The following is a 14,125-nucleotide window of genomic DNA, read 5'->3' as shown; positions in this document are numbered from 1 at the left end:
ATTGATCACGTCACTTGGTTTTTTTAACTCAGAACTGCTCGCAAAATAGCGGTTGAAAACACCAACCACAAGAATAGCGAGCAGTTCATACGCTGTACGATGTACTCGATTAATCTAATAAATAGCGGACATGACGTATGGTGCGTGCGGCCAGGGGGCGTTTTTATAAAAAAAACGAGCGTATGTTTTGCTCGCTCGTTCAGACTTAGAGGTGGGAACAGACTGCAATTTGCGAACGGATCATTTGAATAGCCACCCCTTGTTTTTGAACGAACGACCACAAATAGCGAACGGCTCTGAATCAGGCCCAATGCCTGGACAGGGGTGGCGTGCACGTGAAGAAAGAAGGTGTGGAGTATATGGGAGTGTTTTGTACATTAGTCAGCTACACAACGCCCTTTAATTATGATAAGGCTTTACATGACTTTCAGAGTAATAGCATAACCACCAGGGTAATGTCTAAATACAGCCAACCGTACAACCAGTACCACAATGAATGAGTGGGCGGAGTTACCCACAACGCACACACTTCATTCTGTGGTACAGTTGCACAGAACCGGAAGTCATCATTCAGCCATGTTTGTACACCCTAGTGAGCGGTCTGCGAAAATGCTCAGAGCCGGAGATAGACCCGGATAGAGACAGAAACAGTTGACCGAGCAGAGAGTGGACACGTCAGCCGAACCTCCCGGGTGCTTACCGCTCTATGGGAGTCCTGGGAGGTAAGTCACGGATGGCTCAGGCGGGACAAGACAGCCTTGTATGTTATATTGCAGGAATCACGCCTGATTCCTGTGTGTGTGTCTGTCTGCTGTGCCTCATGTCACCGTGGCTGTGGCTGCCGGGTGCTCTGCCAGTCCCTCACCCTAATCTGTATACACAGGAGTGTGAGGAGGGCTGCAGAGACAGTCACATACTGACACGGTGCACAGACCAGACCCATGGACGGGTTACCTGGCGGACGCGGATAGATACCCTTCAGTATATGTACCCTGGCCTGGCTGGGGGAATAGGGAACCCTCCCTCGCTGTCAGCAATAGTTTTCCTATACCTAACCTGTCACTCCTATACTGATGTCTCTGCTACTGAAATGTTAGCTCAGTGTCCCGCATGCATCTTCTTACACAAGTTTTTTATTAGTAAGTAATACTTTGTAATGTTTGTTTTTGTTTCACATTGTTATTTTGTACTTTTAGTTGCCCCATCCTTCTCTTCTTAAATTAGAATTCTGTATAGATAATAAAATAGTTTCTACTTCAGGGTCCATAGGGTATCCACAGGATACCTTGGGGTATAGGTGTGACGTCAGTCGCAGGGCACCAAAGAGTTAAGCTTTCAGCCTCCCAGGATGCACTAGGTCCCCCTCCTATACCCCGGGCCAAGGCACCTCAGTTTAGTTTGGTGCCCGGCCGGAGTCGGGTGCACCTGTTGGAGTGGGGGCTAGAAGAGCCCCTGAAGCTTTTTCTTCATGCAGCTGTGGCTGCACATCTGGATGAACAGCATGGACAGTCAGTCCTGACGTCCATGCTGTCTTCCCTACACCCCGCCGGTACCAGAACGCCGGTACTGATCCGGGGATGCTGGTGGGCGTCTGGGGTCACAGCTAGCGGTGACCCCAGATGCTCCGGACCATGGCCGGATTCAAGGGGGACAGAGGTAAGCAGCGGGGTCCCGCGGTGGGTCCCCGCTGATCACATGGTCCTAAGTCCCCAGGCAGGGGGCTCCCTGGGGACTGGCTGCAGCGTGGAGCCAGGCGACCAACCTGCGCTTCCACTACCCCCTGGGACAGCGGACCGCAGCAGAGCGGTAGCGCTGCGGCGTCCCAGGGGTTAAATGCATGCCAGGGGAGCGCGCCTTCCCTGTCTCACAGCCGGCGCCTCCCCCGCTGCACACAGCCCTCTCTGCACTGTGCTGACTGGTCCTGTGTCAGCGCTCCTCCCCCAGGCCAGCTTCTCTCTGCTCCTCGGCGGCCATCTTCTCTGCAACGCATGGTGAACGCTGCTGGAAGTCTGGAAGGAAGCATCGTGGTCTGGGTCCCCCCGCATACCTCTCCTCCGCTGTGGCTCAGGTCTGTGTATGCAGCGCTGTGTCCTACCAGGCCCTGTGTCTGTGTAGTTGAGTGATCAGCGCTGTTAGTGCAGGAATTGTTATTTCTCTGCATTGTATGTGACTGTGCTAGCGCTGCCTGTAACTTTTCTTCTCTAAACTGTCAGCGTTATTACTGTCCCTGTTCTTTCTGCTAAAGCCCTTGCGGTGCGGTGCTGCAGGGTGGTCTCTCGCCTATTTAATACTTAATTGGTGAGAGAGGTCACATACGTGGTGCCATAATGTCTGAAAGTGATTTTCCCCTCCGGCTACAGTGTACCACGTGCAAAGTACCGTTAGCGGAGGGGGAGGGTAGCGCGGAGGGCCTTTGCCGGCAGTGTTTGTCCATGGCGCGGCCTATTACGGTTACAGCACCGGTACAGGAGCCGCCCTGGGCTTGTTTCGCTCAGGCGTTAACAGCTTTAGTGGGCCAGTTAGCTCCGCAGCCCGCGTTTACTCCGATGGGTTTGTCCCAGCAGTCTGTGGTGTCGTCACCCATGCAGGGGTTCCCACGACAATTGGTGGTACCCCACAGTCTCCCTATTTCCCCGCTCCCGGGTTCTCAGGAGCCAGCGTGGGTTAACTCCCTGACGAGTTCTGTACAGCACTTGTCGGATGTGTTGCAAGGGGAGTCTGTGATGCGGCCTCATAAAAGGCCGGTGGCGTCTCTGTCCGCTCCTTATGAGGATGACGAAGGGACGTCTGATGATGGGGAGATTCTGGATCCTTACGATCAGGAACCTTTCCATACTAAGGACGCTGATGCTAAGTCCAAAGTATATATTCCTGGACTTATTCGGGCGGTCCGCACAGCCTTGGTGATTGAGGACGAAGTTCCCCCAGCGGCTAAATCTAAGTATGCCTTTTTCAAAGATGTGAAGGGCGATGCCACAGTCTTTCCTCTTTCGGGTCAGTTGGTGGACCATTTAGAGGAAGCGTGGAAACAACCTGGCAAAAGATACCAGCCGCAGAGACGCCTGGCGGTGGCTTATCCGTTCGCGGATAATTATTTTGCTAAGTGTGAATCCCCTCCACAGGTGGATTCTCACGTGACCCGTCTTGTCCGTAGTGCCACATTGCCGATGCCATCCATGTCCTCCCTTAAGGATGCTACGGACCGCAAGGTAGAAATCTGCCTGAAGTCCGCTTATTCCCTTGCAGGGGGGGCAGCACGGCCGGCTATGGCCATTTGCTGGGTTGCCAGAGCGATGGAGCGCTGGGCGGATTCATTAGAGGCTTCTTTTGAATCCGACTGTCCGGCCGAACAGGCGGAGTTGATTGGCAATCTCCGTGATTCGGCCACCTACATCAACGAGGCGGCTCTAGACATTAGTACTCTGGTGTCTAGAATTTCTTCAGCAGCGGTAGCTGCTCGTCGCACCTTGTGGCTGCGATCCTGGAAGGCGGACGCAGATCCAAGAAAGGTCTGGAAGCGTTGCCGTTTACCGGAGAAGTTCTCTTCGGTCCGGATCTGGATAAGATTGTGGCCACGCTGGCGGCAGCCAAATCTGCTTGTCTCCCGTCGGCCGCTGCTCCTTCTGGTTCTGGACCATCGTCCTTTCGGTCATCTAGGGCCCAGGGCAGGCCCAAACCACAGTCGTTTCCTCGACAGGCTGGCCCTAAGAAATCGGTCAAGCCCCGGAAACAGGCATGGAGTACCAGACGTCCGGCCCCCAAGCCAGATGACAAGCCTGCGGCCTGACGGTCCGGGTCTCCCCTTGGGGGATCCCAGAGTGGGAGGCCGCCTGCTACAGTTCTCCCGGTGTTGGTCGTTCACTACGACAGACACTTGGGTTCTGGAGGTGGTCTCTCACGGGTACGCCCTCTCCTTCCGGCACAGACCCCCGGCTCGATTCTTCACCACGGGTCTACCATCAGACCGGAACAAGGCTACGGAGCTGCGGAAGGTATTGCACACTATGCTCCAGGCTGGAGTTATAGTGCCTGTTCCATTCTCCCAGAGGGGCCAGGGTTTCTATTCAAATCTATTTTTGGTACAGAAACCCAATGGGTCATATCGTCCGATTCTCAACCTCAAAGCACTCAACAAGTCTTTGCGGGTCCCGAAGTTTCGGATGGAGACCCTACGGTCCATCATTCTGGCGCTGGAACCTGGGGACTACATGGTGTCATTGGACATACAGGACGCTATGGCGGTCATGGCGGCTTCTCTGCGGCTGCAAGGAGTCCGCATGTTGCCGTACTTGGACGACCTGTTATTGGTGGCAGGATCTCCAGAGCTCCTGTTACACCACTTGGACCTGACCATTGCTCTGCTGCAACGGCACGGCTGGCTAATCAACTGGCAGAAGTCCACTCTAATCCCATCTCGGAGGATTCTGCATCTTGGAGCCTTATTGGACTCGGGACAGCAAAGGATCTTCGTGACGGAGGACAAGATCTCTGCTTTACAGTCAAGGGTGCGCAGTTGTCTGCACAGCCGCCGGGTGTCCTTACACTCGGCGATGAGGTTACTGGGCTCCATGGTGTCGGTGTTCGACATGGTGGAATACGCCCAGTTTCACTCCAGACCTCTGCAGCACCTGATCCTGTCCAAGTGGAACGGGCTGCCTCAGTCTCTGAAGTTCCAGACGATTGTGCTCACCCCGGAGGTTCGCCTGTCCCTTGCGTGGTGGTTAAAGACGACCCACCTCAACAAGGGACGTCCGTTCTGGGTTCCAATTTGGGTCCTGTTGACAACGGACGCCAGTCTTCGGGGCTGGGGAGCAGTTTCTGGGCCACACTTGTTCCAGGGCAGGTGGACACCGACAGAAGCGGAGCTTCCAATAAATATCTTGGAACTCCGTGCGGTCTTCAATGCTCTCCTGCAGGCACAGCGGTTTCTCCAGGGTCACCCGGTGCAGGTCCAGTCGGACAATGCTACCACCGTGGCCTACATAAACAGGCAAGGAGGAACTCGCAGTCGGGCGGCTCTCGTAGAGGTCTCTCAGATCCTGGTTTGGGCGGAGCGCAATCTTCCGGCTATATCAGCGGTCTTCATCCCGGGAGTGCTAAATTGGGAGGCGGACTTTCTAAGTCGCCAGGACGTTCATCCAGGGGAATGGTCCCTGCACCCGGACGTTTTTCAACTACTGGTGGACAGGTGGGGTCTTCCAGAAATCGACATGGCGTCCCGGCACAACAACAAGTTGCCGGTGTACGGGTCTCGCACAAGAGACGAAGGGGCGTCTCTGGTGGATGCTCTGTCCGTCCGGTGGACGTTCAGGTTCGCATACCTGTTCCCTCCGGTCTCCCTTCTTCCACGGGTAATCCGGAAATTCAAACAGGAAGGAGGGACGCTCCTGTTGATGGCTCCCGCGTGGCCCAGACGGCACTGGTTCTCAGACCTTCAGGGTCTGTCCGTGGACAGTCCTCTGCGGTTGCCGCTACGACCGGACCTTCTGTCTCAGGGTCCTTGTCTTCACCCGGACCTGACTCGGCTGTCTTTGGCGGCGTGGCTGTTGAGACGGCCATGCTGAGGTCCTGGGGGTTTTCCAGCTCTGTGGTGCGTACCATGTTACGAGCTCGGAAACCGTCTTCCGCGAGGATATACCATCGCGTGTGGCATACGTTCTTCCAGTGGTGTCGACCGAGAGGTTATGCACCGCGGGAGTTTCGTCTGTCTCGGATTCTCGCCTTCCTGCAAGCGGGACTAGATCATGGGCTTCGCCTTGCTTCTTTGAAGGTACAGGTTTCGGCCCTATCTGTCTGGTTTCACCGTAGGATTGCTACAATCCCGGATGTGCGCACCTTTATGCAAGGTGTTCTCCGTATTCAGCCGCCCTTTGTTCCACCTGTGGCGCCTTGGGATTTGGCTGTGGTCCTGAGGGCTCTCCAAGGACCGCCGTTTGAACCACTGGGCTCAGTGGATATTAAATGGCTAACAGCTAAGACTGTTTTCCTTCTGGCCGTTGCTTCGGCCAGACGTGTTTCTGAGTTAGGGGCTCTTTCTTGTAGACCCCCTTTCTTGGTTTTTCATGGGAACAGGGCAGTGCTCCGCACTCGGCCCGAGTTTCTTCCCAAAGTTGTTTCCCAGTTTCATATTAACGAGGAAATAGTTGTTCCGGCCTTTAACTCACCGGGTCTTTCCGTGGGTGAGGCCTCTTTGGATGTTGTGCGGGCCTTAAGGACTTATGTTGACCGCACTTCTTTGTTTAGGAAGTCGGACGCTTTGTTGTCCTCTATGGCTTCTGTAAAAAGGGTTGGCCTGCTTCAAAGCAAACTTTGGCAGCCTGGATCCGTATGGCTATTTCTGAAGCTTATCTTCATGAAGGCCTACCGGTCCCTCCTTCTCTGAAGGCTCATTCCACTAGGTCTGTGGGTCCTTCGTGGGCAGCTCGACGTGGTGCCTCGGCAGTTCAGATCTGCAAGGCTGCTTACGTGGTCTTCTGTCCATACCTTCGTGAGGTATTACAGGTTTGACACCTTCGCCTCTCAGGATGCTTCCTTCGGGCGGCGGATTCTCCTTTCTGCACAGGAGCGTCCCCACCCTTAAAGGATACTGCTTTGGGACATCCCCAAGGTATCCTGTGGATACCCTATGGACCCTGAAGTAGAAAATATGAGATATGGTAAGAACTTACCCTTGTTATCTCTATTTCTACGAAGTCCATAGGGTTCCACAGGACTCCCGCCCTGTCGCACCTGTGCTGCAGATGGGCTTTGCTCTGGTCACCGGTTTTCCGTCTCCCTCTGGTGAGAATGTGATTCTTGTATGTGTCCAGATCTTTGTTCTCTCTCTTCCTTCTCCTCCTCCGGCCTATGGCTTGGTAACTAACTGAGGTGCCTTGGCCCGGGGGCGGGGTATAGGAGGGGGACCTAGTGCATCCTGGGAGGCTGAAAGCTTAACTCTTTGGTGCCCTGCGACTGACGTCACACCTATACCCCAAGGTATCCTGTGGAACCCTATGGACTTCGTAGAAATAGAGATAACAAGGGTAAGTTCTTACCATATCTCATATTATTTCTCCATTTCTAAACTGCTCTTATTTTACTGTTCTGTTTGTCACTTTTGTTTACATTGGTGTCTTTCCCTTTTTTTACCTTGTGTTCTTGCACTTTTATTCACAGTGGTCCATCTTCTATTTACCTTTACTGTTATATTTCCTGTGTTGTGTATCTGTCAGTATATTCAGTTTGTTTGTTCTGTGTACATATAGGGTGATGAGCTGACATACTGCCATGGAGAAACTGGGGATGAATTTTGGTGGTGGTCCTAGTAAAAAAGAATTGCAAGATTTAGTGGAGACTCAGCGGAAGCAGCTGCTGCAATATCAGTCTCGGCTTAAGGATGTTGTGCGGGCATACAAAAGTCTGCAGAAAGAAAAGGAGGCTTTGGAGGCTAGTCTTTGTGTCCTGTCCTCTACTCAGGAGCCCAGAACACTTTCCTCTGATGTTGAGGAACCGCATGATGATCAGCATTCCACGCACAGTGAAGACAGTGTAGATACTGTGGGAAGTCTGCCCAGCGCTAGGGGAGGGGAAACCAGTGAGGATGAAAGGCCGGAACCTCTGCTGCATGTTGGTGGAACAGGAGTGGAAGAGGCCAGTGGTTCAGAAAGTGGGGTCAGCACAGCCAGCGGGGATGGTGGCCCGTCTACACCAGCTGATACTGACAGAAGAATGATGCAGCTAAAAAACCAGCTTGCAACTCTAACCAGGTGACCTCCTGATTTCCCACTATTAGCTTTCATTGTTTCTTAAGGAACACAAAAGCACAAACATTTTTGAAAAGACAAATATATGTTCATTTTGCCATACTGTACAGAATGTAAATGATTTAAATTTAGAATTTCTCCCCACTTTGTTCTGAATGGACTTAGCAGAAAAAGAGGAGTAAAATTCAGATATCCATATATGCAGTAATGTATTTTAATGGATAGCTATACTGAAATTCGCTCCTACTTCAAAAGAAAATTTTAGAATAGAATTTTTAATGAATGTTTAGTGAATCTATTTGCTGTGATCAGAAGTTTTCGTTATTGTATATTTTGGTGTCCTCCTTCCAATAATGTTACTTATTCTTAAGCACATCTAGAACATTAAGGGGCCTATTTATTGCCCTGCGACCAGGCAAAACTCTAGTGCAGTTTTCTTCGGAAACCGGCTATCACAGGACTTATTGCAATGTATTAAAGGATTATCAGATATTTCTGCAGCCTTAAGTTATTTAACTGGCACGTTCTGTTGTTCTTATAGACGTCTATGTGGACAGTCGAACTAGGCAATTCATAGAGGATATAAATGCAACAATAAGATCTGCGCTCCCTCCTGTTAGGGTGATTCCTGTAAACAGATGATATCAACCTTAATACTTATGTCGGTCAAACAAATAATAAAACAATCGTGTCAGTCCAACATAAAATTGAACTGTTGGACTGACACGATTGTTTTATCATTTGTTTGTTTGACCGACATAAGTATTAAGGTTGATATCATCTGTTTACTGGAATTACCCTAACAGGAGGGAGCGCAGATCTTATTGTTGTATTTATGTCTAGATTATAAAGCGGTTGGTGTATCTCCGCTTCAGGTTATCTGCTGCACCACATTTTCAGGAGCGCAAACTTTACACATATCCTCAATGACTTCAAAAGCAATATGTCAGGATTGCATCACTTGCCTTAAACATGAGCTGCAACGCCTCTGAAAAGGTTTCGCTGGATCCCTTGCCAGGGCACAGTGCTACATGTATTAGCCTGCCAGTGACAGGGAGAAAAAAAAATCATTGTCGTGGGTGGTTTACTCTGAGGCTCCCAGGACAGCCACATTTTGTACATCATTATGTGTTGCTGCTATATGCAGTGATACATAATATCCACTGGCCACCAATGATATAGAGCACTTAGAATCAAATAAGATGTAATTTACTTTCTATTCACTGTTTATCAAAGTTTAAAATAAAAATAAAACACTACACAACAACAGATATAATTTATGTTTACACTGGTACCTCAATTTTTATTTGTACGATCACAATAGCATATTGGACAGTCACAAAAAAAGTAAAGTGTGTGATGTAGGTGGGAATTTTTCTTATTATGTGAATTATATCTTTTGTCTTCTTTCGCCAGTGCTTTAGCCACAGTTACACAAGAGAAGTCACGTATGGAAGCCTCCTACCAAGCGGACAAGAGAAAAGCCAAGCAGGAGATGGAGGAAATGGTGCAGGGAATGGAGGAGGAACGTAGTAGATTACAGGAGGATACACGGGGACTACAAGCTCAGCTGGCTGAGACCAAGGCCAAACTGGTTAGCCAGCAGCATGACCGGGCACAAGAGCAGACAGACCATGCAGTAATGCTGAGGGAGCTGCAGCGTCTTGTACAAGGAGAGCGAGACCAAAGGCAAGAGGCAGAGCTTTGCTTGGAAGAGGTCAGGCAAGAGTTTGCGGGGAGATCTGAGCTTACAGTGAGGGCAGAAGCAGCAGAAGAACAAAGCAAAAGGTTACGCAAGGAAATACAGGAGTTGAGAAAGGAGCTTGAGGAGTCAAAGCGACAAAGATCAGAGCCAGACCCTGCAGTTCTGGAGCTGCAAGAAGAGCTTTGTGGTGTAAAGAGAGAACTGGAAAACCTGCTCCAGGAGGAGAGGAGAAAGGTAATGTTTTAGGGAATAAATATAATGTACCCTAGCTGGTCACTTACAAGTATGACTAATGGTGTCCTTGTATACTGCGACTTTTACAGCAAGATAGGGCATATTTGACGTAATTGGCCACAAATCTCAGCATTGTGTGCCCAGAAAGGCAGCTGATCCCAAATAAACAGTCTGAAAAAATACTATCGTTTGTTGATTTGGTGCTATAAGGTAATCAGCCTTGTGCATTCAGAGATAAAATCCAGACATTTGATGCTTGAGATGGGCCATTGGATCTGCTTAATTATGGGGTCATTTATAGTCATTGCAAATATTTGCTTATCAACAACATACACCCCATTCATTTCAGTTGGACTGCGGCCATATTGCACTAATAAATGTAATTACAGGTAGTGCACAAAAACTAGAAACCCCTAAGTAAAAAAGGGGCACCAAGCATATTAAAAGCAAGGACTTTCATACAGGTGTGCCCAGAGCTTAAATTAAGCAAATAACAACCCAGTTGTACCAGGGTAATGTATAAAAATGCTGTTATGCCCATAATGCCTACAAGAATGACTGCAAGAGGTGACCCAAATGACTCTGAAAGAGTGGTAATTGTTGGGCCATGTTTGGCAGGAGCTTCAGTGACCAGATTGGCTTTTGCCATTGTTTCCCAAGCAACAGTGTCTAAGGTGATGTCAGCATGGAACTTAGTAGAAAAAAATAATATCCCTAGAAGTAGATGGAAGCGCATACTAAAGGATCATAATGCCTGCTTACAGTGCAAGACAAAACTACAAATTGACTGTTGCAAGCAGCCAGTTTTACAGAGCAGTGTACCACAGATGAACTTTTGTGTACAAACAGCGCATCACTCAAGTGCAATGGTCATAAGCAATGGGCTTCAGAGTAGTGGAGGAACATTTTATTGTCAGATAAATCAAATGGGCAAGTGCACATGTGGGATTAACCTAAAGAACTTTACAGCCCTGGTGGTGGCTGGGAAATGTTATGGGTTGTATTTCTTGCCATGGTTTGGGTAAAGTCATAGAATGGAAGGTCAGTATTTACTGCTACTTAATCGTACACGATGAGATCATCATCACCCAGTGTTGCAGTATTTCTTTCCTAACAGGAGGGATGTCTTTCTGAATGACTGTAAAGCCGCACACACACTAGACAAATTTTATGGACGATAACAATATAATTCAACGATTTATCGTTAAGTGTATATGCAGTGAACGTCCAACGATGTGTGCTCCCGCGAGTCGTTAACGATGTCTTTTGTCGTCCGTACATACATATTGTCAAGAATTGCCTGTTCAGAGCTGTGGCAGGATGACTTCACTGAAATATATTTTTAGAGATATATTTCAGTGTGTACACCCGTTTGTCCTGTACTACAGAAAGTTCAAGGGAAATCTGTCACCAATATCGTTCATACAGCACATCGTCTAGTGTGTATGAGCCTTAATACAATATACAGAGTGCATGTGGTTTGATGAACTCTTATGTTATCCATGGCCTTCTCAATCATCAGATCTGAATCCAATCAAGTATTTATTGGACATTCCAGAACTGTGTGTGAGAACAGTGTTTTTATTACCCTCAAACAGGCATCGATTGAGTGATATATGGTGGGAGATGCTCCTACATCTTACCTGCACATTCCAGATTGGTAGACTCAAAGCCAAAGTGCATGCAGCCTGTATTGCTGCATGGGATGGCCCAACACCCTATTCAATTACTTTTCATTGTTACCACTACTTGTGTATCAGTAGTTTAAGTAGATTCTGAAGTGGCTGAGACTGCATTCAAGACAGCAGTATAACATTTAATTACTTACAATAATTATACATACTAACAAATAATCCATAAAAACATAGATGGGAGTCTAGCAGAGTGGTTGTTATGTAATACTTTTCATGACTAACTACATCACTAGTAGGATTATGCCTAGTGTTATTTTATTAAAAGGTAAGATATTATTGTCCAAACACATTCTTTCTTTGTTGTGTGCAAGTATGTTACTTTCTTTTGTATTTGTTTTGTTATTTTATTTTTTTCAAAAACACTTTTTCTATTTTTTTTCTTTTTTCTATTATTTACATTTTCAGTTTTATATTTTGTTTTTTGCCTGTTTCAGAGGCTGGAGGAAGAACAGCTTAACATACAAAGGTTCTTGCAAGAAGAGGAAAGAATCCGCTCTCTGGAATCCCAGGTGTCTGAGCTGTCTGAACTTTTGGGAGCAGCTGAAACATCCAAACAGAGGGACCAGATTACTATTCGGAAAATGAGAGAGCGCCTGATGCAGCTGGAAACTGAGAACAAAACAATTGCTATGGCAACCTCTATGAACCCTGCTCCTGAAACCCTTCTCAGTAAGTCTCCTATGGGTGAGGACATTGAAGATGGACCAGAGCAGCGTGGATCAGTTCTCTTTTATCAGCAGGAGATCCAGCAGATAAAAGAGGAGTTTGAGCGTTACAAAGCACGAGCACAGGGAGTTTTACGGGTCAAGGGGGCTCGGGAAGGAGAACTCGAAGCAGGAAAGCAGCAGATAGCAGAGCTGAAAGAGAAGTACATCTCTCTGAGATTGTCAGTCGAGGAGACAGAAAACAAACACAGAGCAGAGATGGAGACTGCCCGCAAGGAGCTTGCACTGGTGGCGCAGGCTCACAGGCAGGAGCTTGAACAAGTGCGGAAAGAAGGCAGAGAGTACATGGCACGGATGGAGGAAGAATTGAGAAATCACAGGGAGCGTGTGTTAGCTGTGCTGACGGAGAAGGAGCAAGAGCTAGAGAGGCTGAGAGAAATCAAGATTCCAGCTAGCATTCCACCCCCATTACCAGATCCATTAGACAATGGTTTAGAGCTCCCACAGAACAACTCTTCTGCTTTCCTTGTGTATGCAGAGCAGTTGTCCCGCAAAGAAGCAGAGATTGGCAACCTGCGGCGCAGAAAGCATGAACTGGAGGCAGAACTGCAAAGTATGCAGGAACGATTAACAGAGAAAAGTGAGGAAATGCATAGTTTGCATGAGCAAGTACAGAAAGCACTGCGAGACAGAAGCAGGGAGGGGGCTAACATGGAATATCTGAAAAATGTTTTGCTGGGTTTCTTGACCATGCCAGATCCCTGTGGAAGGCAACACACATTAAGTGCACTGCTGGCAGTCTTGCACTTTTCACCTGAGGAAAGAAATGCAGCTTTGAGGGCACAGGATGGGAATAGGTGGTGGGTAGGAGGTAAGAGGTGATGAATATTTCAGATTTTAACATAGGCTGATGTATTAAATCAACAGAATCCTGGAAGCATTGTGCCGTAATAATGGGTCTATTTATCAAGCAGTGAAAAGTGTGGAGAAGTAAACCAGTGGAGAAGTTGCCCATAGCAACTAATCAGCTCCTACCTGTTATTTTTTAGATTGTACTTGATAAATGCTACTTGAAAGCTGATTGGTTGCTATGGGCAACTTCTCCACGCTTTTCACTGCTTGATAAATAGACCCCAAAGATTTTAAAGAGCTATGCAGTGTTTTATTTAATCTGGGGATAAGTAGCAAAGATCCCCAGATGGCACAAACAGTTGCTGGTGAAATTCTTTGGGAACAGATGACATGAACTTCTAGTTTACCTGTATATAAATAAACATTTTGCCCCACTGTGCCATGCCTTCTGCAGTTACAAGACACAGAGGCTACCACCAGGCTATGTGGATTAGTGTGTTATTGATTTACACACCTTGTGATTGTTGTACCCACATTACAAGACTCAGCCTGCTACATCTAGGTCTGACAACAATACTGTATTGTTTGTGAATAGCAAAATATTAATATTAGATTATGTGCAATTCTCCAGCACACTACGACATGGTGAGATGTTGGGCAGTTATAACAAACATTTGCTATAATACAATTAAGTTACTGATGGCAAAAGGCAGTGTGACGTAAGATTTGCTCTGTGTTTGTTAGGAGGATGATTTCTGTGATCCTTTCATATAAAAACAGATTTTGTTCTGTTATCAAAGAAAATAAAATATGTCTGGAAAGAGAATAAAATGAATATTTGATACCACTCTTTTTAAAACATTAGTAAGGAGAGCTGGTTTGCACCACAAACATTCACAACTACTGTAACAGTATTACATAAGAGCCCAACATGTCTGCCATTATTTGTAAATATAATAAAAGATTATCTGATTTTTACAAAGCCATTTTGTTTGAGTTCTTCTATAGATCAGGGGGGTGTCATTTCAATCCCGTGTGTTAAAAATGGCGCCGGTAAGTAGAGAGGTTAGGGGGAGGGTTAGGGACAGGCACTAAGGAGAGGGTTAGGTTTATGCTGCTCAGAAGGCTAGGAGTTAGTTTTAGGCACTAGGGGGGAGGTTTAGGCTACAGGGAGGGAGGGGTAGGGTTAGGATACTTACCGACAGGTGTCTGTATCCTAACCCTGTTGGGATA

The 14,125-nt window shown here is 47.8% G+C and overlaps 1 protein-coding gene across 2 annotated transcripts; it reads left to right on the top strand.

Moving 5' to 3' along the window:
* Nucleotides 1–551: 551 nt before the first annotated feature.
* On the top strand, nt 552–13,875 carry GCC1 (GRIP and coiled-coil domain containing 1). 2 transcript variants are annotated; one of them, XM_088444459.1, is made up of 4 exons: nt 552–722; nt 7,245–7,745; nt 9,159–9,681; nt 11,810–13,875. In XM_088444459.1, the coding sequence occupies exons 2-4, from the start codon at nt 7,267–7,269 to the stop codon at nt 12,920–12,922; spliced, it is 2,115 nt and encodes a 704-aa protein (XP_088300585.1). In that variant the 5' UTR covers nt 552–722; nt 7,245–7,266; the 3' UTR covers nt 12,923–13,875. The 2 variants fall into 2 exon arrangements, with proteins under 2 accessions (XP_088300585.1, XP_088300593.1); XM_088444467.1 differs by lacking the exon at nt 552–722 and adding an exon at nt 767–1,139.
* Nucleotides 13,876–14,125: the final 250 nt, after the last annotated feature.

The sequence above is a fragment of the Taudactylus pleione genome, unplaced genomic scaffold, assembly GCF_031769625.1.
Source record: "Taudactylus pleione unplaced genomic scaffold, aTauple2 ptg000019l, whole genome shotgun sequence".
NCBI classification, from domain to species: domain Eukaryota; kingdom Metazoa; phylum Chordata; class Amphibia; order Anura; family Myobatrachidae; genus Taudactylus; species Taudactylus pleione.
This window is presented reverse-complemented; position numbering and strand designations above follow the sequence as displayed.

Coding starts and splice junctions, on each gene's coding strand:
- GCC1 (XM_088444459.1), top strand. CDS start 7,267: ATGGAGAAACTGGGGATGAATTTTGGTGGTGGTCCTAGTAAAAAAGAA. Junction 7,746..9,158: donor CAGCTTGCAACTCTAACCAG/GTGACCTCCTGA, acceptor TTCTTTCGCCAG/TGCTTTAGCCACAGTTACAC. Junction 9,682..11,809: donor TCCAGGAGGAGAGGAGAAAG/GTAATGTTTTAG, acceptor TGCCTGTTTCAG/AGGCTGGAGGAAGAACAGCT.